Source organism: Neomonachus schauinslandi, chromosome 1, assembly GCF_002201575.2.
Source record: "Neomonachus schauinslandi chromosome 1, ASM220157v2, whole genome shotgun sequence".
In the NCBI taxonomy this organism is placed as follows: Eukaryota; Metazoa; Chordata; class Mammalia; order Carnivora; family Phocidae; genus Neomonachus; species Neomonachus schauinslandi.
Window position 1 is genome coordinate 139610360 of NC_058403.1, and position 11340 is coordinate 139621699.

Here is an 11340-nt window from a genome sequence, read left to right on the forward strand (position 1 = left end):
GTGCTACAATTGTAAAAAAAGAAAAGATGTTTTTCTAGATCACGACGACATCCCAGTAGCCAAACTATAATAGAATGGAAATTTCTAATTTAAATTCTTATCAAAAATTTGTTGGGGCGCCTGGGTGGCTCAGTCCGTTAAGCGACAGCCTTTGGCTCAGGTCATGATCCCAGGGTCCAGGGATGGAGCCCAAGGGGCGTTCCCCACTCAGTGGGGAGTCTGCTTCTCCCTCCACCCCTCCCCCCTGCCCGTTCCATGTGTGCACACTCTCTCAAATAAATCTTTTTAAAAAAAATTTGTTTCCTTCTTTCTTTCTTTTTTTTTTTTTTAGAGGGAAAGAAAGAATCTTAAGCAGGTTCCACACCCAGCATGGAACCAGATGGGGGGGCTCGATCTCACAACCCTGAGATCATGACCTGAGCTGAAATCAAGAGTCGGATGCTTAACTGACTGAACCACCCAGGCACCGCTCAAAAATTTGTTTCTTAAGAGAACTGGGGCGCCTGGCTGGCTCAGTTGGTTAAGCGACTGCCTTCGGCTCAGGTCATGATCCTGGAGTCCCTGGATTGAGTCCCGCATCGGGCTCCCTGCTTGGCAGGGAGTCTGCTTCTCCCTCTCCCACTCCCCTGCTTCTCCCTCTCCCACTCCCCGTTTGTGTTCCCTCTCTCGCTGTGTCTTTCTCTGTCAAATAAATAAATAAAATCTTTAAAAAAAAAAAAAAAAAGAGAACTTTTTTTTCTTAATGAAAACCTCTCCAAATACTACCATGGAACTCGATGGGAAGAGAGTCTACTACATATATATTTGCTCTATTCCTATCTTTGTTGAAAACATCAATTTCTAAGGTAAGATCTGTGTAAGTATCTTCAGTATTTTCCAGAATAAAGAATGGTATCAAGCTGAAAACAATCTGTATATAAAAGAACATGCACCAAGCATAAAAGCACCAAGTGTTAATCATATGCTATGGCAAATTATGAGAAAAAGAGATTATAAGTATCATGTTTTCCTTTCTCATGCTCTTCTGAGAAACCAGTCCACAGTCCATTCTATAATATAAAGTACAGGCACGCTGCACATGTGAATCCATTTTCAAAGGTATATCCAATTCCCAAGTTCCTAGTCAGGGATGACATATAACTCAACAGCTTCTCCAAATCAGGCAATCTGACAAAAAAGAAGCAGTACAGTCCTGAACTCCAGAAAGAGAGGACAATTCTATACTGTCCGACATGTAAACAAAATAAAAACCAATGACACTAATCTATATATTCTCTACAAAAGAAAAAGAATACTTAAATATTAAAGTATCTTTCCTGTTTCATTATGAAAAGGCAGATTATGCTTTACGCTTCACTTGGATATTGTTGAAAAAAAACTGTTTAGACTTATTAAAATCCAAACTACGGCTTAATAAAAATTAAAATATTTAAAAATATCTTCTTTGGAGTAAATATGAAAATCTGCGTATAAAAGCCAAACTACAACCTTTCTGTACTGGCCAATCAGCTCCCGATAAAAGTGCATATTTATGTCATGATCACATTATCTTCCTAAACCAAGCACTGAAGAAAAAAAAGTGTTTGGCCACTCTCAACTTACAGAAGTCATTAAAAATGTCTAGCCTATGAAGTGAAGAGTCGCTAATTTAGGAAACCTAGCACTACTCCAGGCTGCTAAGTCCTGTGCCCTCAGGAAGACTGTTAACAGCAACACTACCAAACACTATCCTAACACCATGCCAAACATAGACCCCTTCATGGTTTATTATCATCATAATTACAAATAATCCTAAAAGCCTCCCCAAGTTATAAAATTCAATGAATATTACTCAACAAAATACATGAAGTAATTTACTAAACAAAAACAGAAGCAAACTTCATTGTAAGCTAAAATACTGAGATAGGTACCTGCTTTGTACAGGAACCAAAAATTCTCTTGGTTCAAAACTGGGCTTAAAAGCAGCCAGGCAGGTTGTTGCACCTTTACATAGATAAACACTGATCTTTATTACTGATACATGCTTATTGCAAAATTGGAAATACTGTATCCATAAAAAGCAGATAACTATAGAAGAATCTATAGTCAGCAAGAGGAAGCTATAATATAAATTAAAAGCCAAACTGTCTATAACACTAACCCTCTGAATCATCTGTATGCTCCTTTTATGTAAATGGCCCATTTTGTCAGCTGCAGATTCTATCCACTTTAAGATCATATTTGTGGGTAAAATACAGTAAGAAAGAAGGGGAAGGAAAGAGGAAGAAAAGCAACCCATTACAGGATGTTGACAAGTTTAACTACTAAGGCTTTAAAATATATTGGTTAGCATACCACATACCACTAAAATAAACCAGGTTCCTCTAACAACAGGTTACTTTGGCTTTCGATTTTAACCTACTCAAGTAACAGAAGACTAGTGTCACAAAACATTCTAATTTTCATGCCCTAAGCTCTCTTAGAAGAAAACCTCTGTACTTCTCAGTCTCAATTACCAAATAAAACAATTCTTCAATCCAACTCAATTGTCCTACAGTTTCATTTGGACAGATGAGATTTCTGTCTCTCCCTTTATTACAACTCTATGGACTGTGATGCAGAGAAACCAACTAAAGGCAAAAAGGTAACTAAAATTCTGATACTATGCCTGGGTACATATTATCTCCAGAGTTATCAATACCTAACCACAGATCCCAAAGAGTATGCTTACTTACAGACCCACCAAAAAACCTTCTACTTGCCAATCACCACTGAACTCACACTAGGTTGTTACTATCTTTTATTTATTGAATGACTACTTTTTAAAAAGTATTTCTAATGGACTCAGGAAAATGTTTCAACTGGCACTCACAAATGGAATTAGCAGGAATGCAAATACTATCACAGTGTTCACTACACATGCCAAAATAAACTCAATGAGATTAGGACTCTACCTTGTGTGCCCATATCCTCAGCGCCTGGCACCTGGGAGATAATTTAATACCCATAAAATGAATGAAATTGTACAACAACAAAATTCATGAAACAGCCCAAAAACTTCAGTGGTAACAGAACCGTGTTAAGTAATGTACTGCTTACAAGAATAAACACTTGCCAAAACTTGGGAACCTTCTAAACAGTAACGGAATATTTAATACCAAAAAACAAGACTGATAGTTCAAGTCAATTCTAAGGGAGGCCTGCAATAAGTTTTTGTAGCAAAGCAAACAAAGTTGCATTTCTATAAAATTTAAATGACTTTCCTCCTATCCCAAAACCATCATCAATGAAAAGAACGGAATTTTAGAAGCAGAAGAAACCTCAGAGCCTAAATTATGGAACAGATGGGCTTGTTTCAGAGCAATATAAACTGCCACCAATTTATTCAAAAATTTTGCATAATCACATACCCAAGATAGTATTTTATGAATATTAATTTTATTCTACTTTTTTGGCTATGCCAAGTAGTTGCCTGTTAAAGAAGAAATGACTGATGAATATCATAATCTTCCATTTTTATGACTTTTCCAGGGGAAAACTGATGAGAAAAAGTAACTATCGATGCAAACATTTCCTCTCCTCCCAGTTTTTAAGTTACAGTGTTCTGTAATACTTAAACCAACAGTTTTCCTGTTCTCCCATTCTGTTTTTAGACTGTCTGCTGTGATAGCTTATTATATTTGATTTCTACTACTGATTCGTACATGTTTACTGTAGCCAAGTCTTATCTTCCCAAAGGTTTAGGAGGTATACCCTTCTGAAGTGTTCCTTCGCCATGCCATTAATAAGTGCTTGATAGTTCCTTTGTCATTCATTTGAATGTAAGCTCTATTAAAGCTGAGCTGGTTCTGTCTTGCTGGATACTACAAAATAGGTTCTAAGTGTTATTACAATGAATGAATGAATCACTGATCTGGAAGGCAATAGCATTACCATGCTTCTTTTGCTAGCTAAGTAGACAATATTTGAGAAGACACAGTATCCATCCAGCTTTATGAAAACTAGAATGTTCTTTAACTGCTCTGATTGAAAATTTGCAAATAATAAATTTAAGGACAACACTGTATTTGATATACATTAACAGAGAAAGTGCTTAAAAAAAAAAAAACCTCTGAAACGCAGCTTATTCAAATGTCACACAAAGAATTACTGAAGATTCCTCAGAACGAGTTTCCAGTATTCCACTACCATCACTGCGACCTGATCTTCCCCAAAACCACTGCTAAATGACTTCACGGTCTGGAGACTCCGTTTTCCTCCATGTTTTGAGAATTTGTAAGTGAACATACTGAAGTAATAATGAATGACTACTCTCCAGGGCCTTAACAATACTCTTTAAAAAGATTGGCCGGGGGTGAGGGGGTGACGGGGGAGCTGGTTAAAGAAAACTCTTGAATAAAAACACACAAAAAGCAATTTTCCTCTTAGCTGTGAAAGACTGGAAATTTTTCACTGCAACCATGCCTCCTTTGCTGGTCACAGAGTAAGAATTGGAAGTCGGAAAATTTAGAACACTTCCATGCCCTTTGAGTCAGGAACTACGAAGGGAGAAGAGAATCACAACTGTGGGGACCCATGCATTCTACATGAAAGCAGGAAGTCAGTTTCTCGAGCATGGGCCGCGGGTCCAGCATCCTAAACGGGAACGCGGGCCTTCTAAAAGCCCACCCCACTCTACTCGAATCCTGAAGCCAAAGCCACCGGGATACGGGATTTTGCTAGGCTGATGAAAGAAGGAGCAGCTCAGAGGGCTCAAGACACTTTCCTCTTTCTACTTGGCCTGCGGCAGGAGGATACTCCCCTCGTTCTCGCCAAAAGAGGAGGAGGCGGACCAGGCAGAGTCAGTAGCGAAAAGCAGCCTTGGCCGCGAAGGCAGCTCGTCCACGCGGCCGGAGAACTCACCGAACAAAGCACACCTCGCGGACCTGATAGGGAGACGCGAAAGAAGGGAAAAGATTCACCCCAACTCTTCACCACTGCCTGAGGCTAGAAACAGGTGGAGCCGCGCTTGGAGGGAGAAAAAAGATGGGTTTTGGAGGGGCTAATCTGAACTCCAGCGCCAAGGCAACCGGAACGAAGACCCGGGCTGGGGAGACCACCCGGGAATAAGGGAGGCGAGCGCTGAGGAGAGAAAGGAAGAGATGGTCGGGGTCAAGGGCGGACGGATGGTCCCACGGGGGTGCCGGGGTCTCGCCGGAGCCACGCCGAGGATGCGGGCGGCTAGGATGCCCGCGGCGCGCTGCCGGCTGCCCCCACTCGGGCCTCCTGGGCGCCGCCGCCGCCGTCGCCCCCTCGCACTGGCGCCCTAGGCGGCCACACAAAGGGGATGGCGAGGAGCACCGGCTGCGGGGCGGCGGAGGGGCTCCGGGGCCGGGGCGAAGTGGCCGGACCGCGACGCCCGCCGCGCCCCCGCCTTTGTCTCCCTGGTTCCGCGCCGCCCCCCCCCTCCCGCCGAGGGGCCCCGCCGCCCGCGGCGCCCTCACCCTGCTCGTTACCCGGGTGAGTAGCGGTCTCATCTGCTCGCCGGCCCCATCAGCCTCCATGGCCAGCCCGCCAGCCCGCGGCGGCCGCTATGGAGCTGCCCCGCGCGGTCCGCCCGCCGCCGCCGCCGCCGCCGCCGCCGCCGGGACCCGGGCGCGCAAGGGAAAACGAACGTGCGTCCGTGAGCGAGGCGCGCGCGTGGGGAGAGCTGTGCGCCGTAGACGCGGGCGGCGTGTGCGAGCGGCTGCCGCAGAGCTAGCTCTCGCGGGGGAGCGAGGCCGCGGCGTGGAACGTGGAGCGAGAACTGAGCGAGCGGGAGGTCTAGGAGGGGAAGGAGGAGTAAGCCGCGTAGGGCCTGGGGGCGGGGCCGCAGGCCGTGACGTGCGCGGCGCCCGGGTCCCGCCCCAACACGCCCCCTCCCCGCCTCCCTCGTCACGCCCCTTGCCAGTTTGGCACCGCCAGCCTGCTCTGCGCGTTCGCCGGCCCTGCCGGGAGGCCACCCAAACAAGGGGAGGGAGGGAAGCGGGACGGGCATTTGTCCCAGCCAATAGGCGGCTCGCAGAGTTCCTCATGCACCACCCCCCGCCACCTCCTCAGGAAGCTCCGCCCCTCTTTGTAAAAACTGAAACAGAGCGTCTAACAAGTTTTTTCGGGTGGGAAGTTCTCCTGAAGTTCCTAAGTGCGGTGGGGTTTACCACCGCCCCTACCTCCTAACCACGTTCTTTAGAGTGGCAGGAGGATAGGAGGACGCCACCCTTATCAAGGCCGCTCACGGGAACCCCATAGGAACTAACGGGTCTTCCTGACTCCTGCAAGGTTTTTTTTTCCTCTCAGATCAGTAGGTGTGAACCCCAGCTCGGGGCCTCTGAAAGAGGGAGTCCTCCTGACCGAGTATCCTCGTGTGCTTGTCCCTTTGACCGGGTACCACGGCGGCTCCCACACTCTTGAGTCCACCCTCAAATACCCACACCTGGAGGGCAGCTCTCAAATATCTACAGCTCTAACTGGCGATGATGATGGGACCTGCCACACAGGGTGATGGAAAGGTTGGTTAAGTGACTTTCTATCCGCAAACTTGCCTGACCCATAGCATGCTTATTATGGGCATTATTGTTAACAGGGTTATCATGCGTATTTTTAAAAGATAACAAAGTTAGCTGATAAGAGCTACATCAGTGCTTTGGAGGGAAAATTTATGTTACAGTGGATCCAGAGCACATGTCCTATCCATCTCCAATAGGATATTAGCAAAGCCCTTTGTCAGAAAATTAAGGATGCTGCAAGATTCATTCCTGGCTTGGGTCCTAGTCTCCTCTTGTTCTCAACTTCCCAGAGAGTTACTTTGAGGCTAGCACACATTATTCACTTACTTGTATAAGAGTAGATGTGCTTTTAATAACAGCCACCATTTAAAGAGGCCTGCAGTTAGAGACTGTGATGTTTTGCAAACATGCTTCATCTCTAATCCTCACAACACTATAAAATATGTTTTATTATCCCCACTTTATAGATGAGGAAGCTGAGGCTCATAGAGATAACTGGCTTTAGGTCCTAGTTAGTATACCTGCTCTTTCTAGTGCACCATTCCAATGCCTCATTAAAGATAGTTGAACAACAATAAGAAAAAGGGAAGAAAAGATGAACAAGAATGAAAAGGAAAGAATATGGAGAAAGAGGGGAACTGGAATTAAAAAAAAAAAGCACCTTGTAAAGTTGTTGAAGGCATCCATCATTTGTACCCATACCATCACTCTCTAAGGTGAGTATGATTTATATTGAAGAATTAGTTCTGGACTCTCTTACAATGTAGCCATGATAACTGTAATTAGTGTATACACAACACCCTCCATCCCCTTTCTCTGTCTTATTTTTCTGTACAGCACTTACCCTCTTGTAACATTTTATATATGTTATGCTTTATTATGTTTATTGTCTGTACACATACATTAGCATAGTGATGTATGCTCCATGTATGTTCCATTCAAGCAGTGATTTTTTTTTTTTTTGGTCTGCTTTGTTTGCTGTTAAATTCCTAGTGCACCCAGAAGAGTCCTTGGCCCTTGTAAGCTCTACTTGGGTTAATTGAATGAAGTGGGGCACAAGGGGACATACTTTAAGACCTAAGAGCATCCTGGGTGACAGCTGAGGATGTGGCCAAAAGTAGTAACAGGAACAAAATAGGAGCCAAGACCCTTGGAGTCAGAGGTGAAAGAGCTAAGTAGTCAACTTCAAGAAGGGCTTAAAAATATACACTCAGAAGGGGCTCCTGGGTGGCTTAGTCAGTTAAGCCACTGACTTTTGATTTCAACTCGGGTCATGATCTCAGGGTTGTGAGATCAAGCCCCGCTTGGCTCCATGCTGAGTGTGGAGTCTACTTGGGATTCTCTCTCTCTCCCTTTGCCCCTCCCCCTTTCAATAAAAAAAAAAATCTTTAAACAACAACAACAAATATATATACATATACATACTCAGGAGACCATGCTAGAAAAATGAATTTCTCTTCATCCATCTTGCAAAAGAAAAAAATAAGCCCTTAGTTTATTTAATCCACAATTATTTTTTAAGTGACTTTTGTGTTGCATGCACTTTTTCTACTCCTCACTTGATCCCAACTACTAAAAAAATAATGTAGTAAAGGTCTGAATTACAGAATTTATTATTCTCAATTGCCCACTTAATTCTGGCTTAGCCAGAGTTCATCCTGAGGTGATGTTGTAGTGAGTAAAGAAGATAGTGTGTTAAAATCACTTTCATCAAATGTAAATGACTATGAAATGTTCCAAGGTGCTCAAAGGCAAATTATTATCTTAAGTATTTTAAATATTCATCCAAAATGTAGCACAGGGAAACAATTGCTAAACAAAGGTGAACGTGAACCTAAATTCATCACTAACAATGAATTTGTAGCACCTAAAATTAATGACATTTAGCTGTAGCCCAAGACACTTCCTGGGTTTCTGGAACAGTAGGTAATACTAGCAGGGACCTGGATACAACCTCTTGGCAAGATCTTCATCCTGAAGAGCGAATAATCATCCCCCAACAGTTCTCTAAGTGCCAGGGCATATTTTGTAAAAACAAATAGCAGCTTCTGTGTCATTTTGAAAAGCGTGGAACCAACCTTTAGCAGAAGATCCTTTAACAATTATGTATCTCTTCATTGCCTCTTCTGGTCATAGCTGAAATTTAAATGTTCCCAATCATCCAATCCCATAAGGAAAACTAAACTCCTTGGAATAGTGTTTAAAACAGCACCAGGGCAGTTGCAATGGGAGGAAGACAAAAGGAAGATGACTGGAAAAAAAAAAAATGTAGCTCTTTTGATAAATTTAAAAAACAAAACAAACAGACCTGTTCCCTGATTTCATGGAGTTCAAAGTGGAAGACATCGATATACAGACAAATGACAACAATGCAATGACTGCAGCTCTAATAGGGTCATGGGAAATTCAATGAGAAAGAACGGAATGCCTTTTGCTAGAGGAGAAAAGGAATGAGGGCTGCCAGCTTGGGAAAAGGACAAAAGTGAAGGTGTTTGGAAAAGTTACAGAGAAATACAATAGATTTAAACTAAGTTATGAATGATAATGGTATTACTTGATCAAATTGCTAGGGGAGGGGAGGAAAGAGGTAACATTACAAGCAGAGGTAACAGCAAGATCAAGGGCACTGGGAAAAAAATCAGAAACAGACTTATAAATACAAAGAACAAACTGGTAGTAGCCAGAGGGGATGGGAGAAACAGGTGAAGGGGATTAAGAGATACAAACTTCCAGTTATAAAATAAATAAGTCATGGGGATGAAAAGTACAGCATAGGGAATATAGTCAATAATATTGTAATAATATGGTCTGTTAAAAAGACAAAATCCAACAGTAAATTTGCAGATTTAATTGGCCTTATTAAAGGACTCACGCATCTGACAGCATCCCATCTAGCAAGTAGAAGGGAGGTCTGAGGAGTCATACAAAATGGAAGGTTTTTATAGGAAGGAGGGTGGGAAGAAAGTTAATAAGCAAAAGAAAAGAAAGGATGTTTTAGGCAAGATCATCTTCCCTTCCGGGGAATGGCAGAGGGTCTTATTATGAGGATTACCTCATCTTCCTGTAAGGAATGGAAGAGGGTCCATGTGACAGATTACCTCATTAACACGGCTTAGAAAATTCCTGACTGACCAGTTAAAACTACATTTCTGGGGGATATTGAAACTGCTAATTGGTGGACTCCTGAGTGGCTAAGCATCTGCCTTCGGCTCAGGTCATGATCCCAAGGTCCTGGGATGGAATCCTGCGTTGAGCTCCTTGCTCAGTGGGAGCCTGCTTCTCCCTCTGCCTGCCACTCCCCCTGTTTATGCTCTCTCTCTCTCTCTGACAAATAAATAAATAAATAATCTTAGAAGAAAGGAAGGAAGGAAGAAAGAGAAAGAGAAAGAAACTGCAATTGGGTTTGGTGACTTGGCCTGTTTAGTGACTTGGCCTGGACCAAGTGACACCATTTTGGGCCTATGGTTTTCTTTTTAACAGGTGACAAAAGGTAACTAACTACACTGAATCATAGTGAGCATTGTGAGCACTTAATCGTCAACTCACTATGTTGTACACTTGAAACTAATATAACATTGTATGTCAACTATACTTCAATAATAAATTTTTTTTTTAAAAGATCAAGGTTATTGATCTGAAGAAACAGGGTAGCCCAGTGGTAAAGCATCCCTCCCCATCCAGGCAAACTTCCTGGGGCAGATTACCTTTGTGCTTGTTCTTATGTTTTGGGGCAAGATTTTCCTTGCCAGCCTCCTTTTTGAAACTGGAAATTGGAGATAATAGTAGTATCCTCATGGGTTTGCAATGTCAAAGATTAACTGAGAACATTTAGCACAACAACTAACATATAAGACAATGAAAATACCATTTGATCCCATAATGATGGATACATGCCATTATATATTTGTCTAAACCCAAGGAATGTACACCACCCAGAGTAAACCGCAATGTAATCTATGGACTTTGGTTGATTATGATGTATCAATGTCGGTTCATCAGTTGTAACAAATGTATCACTCTGGTGGGCACTGTTGATAATAGGGGAGGCTGTGCTGGTGTGGGGGCAGGGGGTACAGGGTAAATCTCTGTACCTTCCCCTCAATTTTGCTCTGAACCTAAAACAGCTTTAAAAAAAAATAATAATAATAGTCTTTAAAAAAAAGCCTAAAGAATAAAGCTTAAGTTAGTGCCACAGGAAACAAAAGCATTTTAATCTGCTTTCACTAATAAAAATGGTGGGTAAAGTATATGTTTAGGTACATTCATTGATACATTTTTGGTAGGGAAAAACTGGCAATAATATGTCAATAGGAGGATTGGTTAAATATATTTTGGTACTCCAAATGATGAAATACAATTTAGCACCAAAAGAATGAGTTATATAAGTGTGCCAATAAGGAAAGTGTTGAGATATATTCTTAATATTGTTACAAAAAAACAAAAAGCAAAGTAAGTGGGTATACTATGATGCTTTTTGTAAGAAAAAAACCCAATTATATATTTATATCAATATCTATATCTATTTCCTTCTGGAAACACAAAATTATTTGTATGTCTATTTCTGAATTATCTTATGCACGTATGCAGAAGGAACTACGATTATTGTACAAAGTACAATTATGTCAAAGACTGTAAGCACTATCATGATCAAATAACACAGCAAGTTAGGAAGGGCCCTGGAATTGAATTCTAGACTGACTAACACTCGGCTCATTGTTCCTTTAACAATGCTGATTTTTTCCAAGTCAGTTCAAAGTCATTGGTCACCATCTAGTTTGCTCAGGCATTAGGTGAAATACTATAATCTACCATTGAGTAACAGATGGCAGGTGAGTAC

At 42.3% G+C, this 11340-nt stretch overlaps 1 protein-coding gene across 4 annotated transcripts in view; it reads right to left on the reverse strand.

Annotated features, from left to right (window-relative positions):
* The window catches only part of SLC4A7 (solute carrier family 4 member 7), a 104278-nt gene extending 98756 nt beyond the window's left edge, over positions 1-5522 (reverse strand). For all 4 annotated transcript variants that reach the window (XM_021678820.1, XM_021678817.1, XM_021678822.1 and 1 more), the window contains exon 1: positions 5463-5522. In XM_021678820.1, the coding sequence (XP_021534495.1) occupies positions 5463-5522 (60 nt within the window). The remainder of the gene's footprint in view (positions 1-5462) is intronic.
* Positions 5523-11340: the final 5818 nt, after the last annotated feature.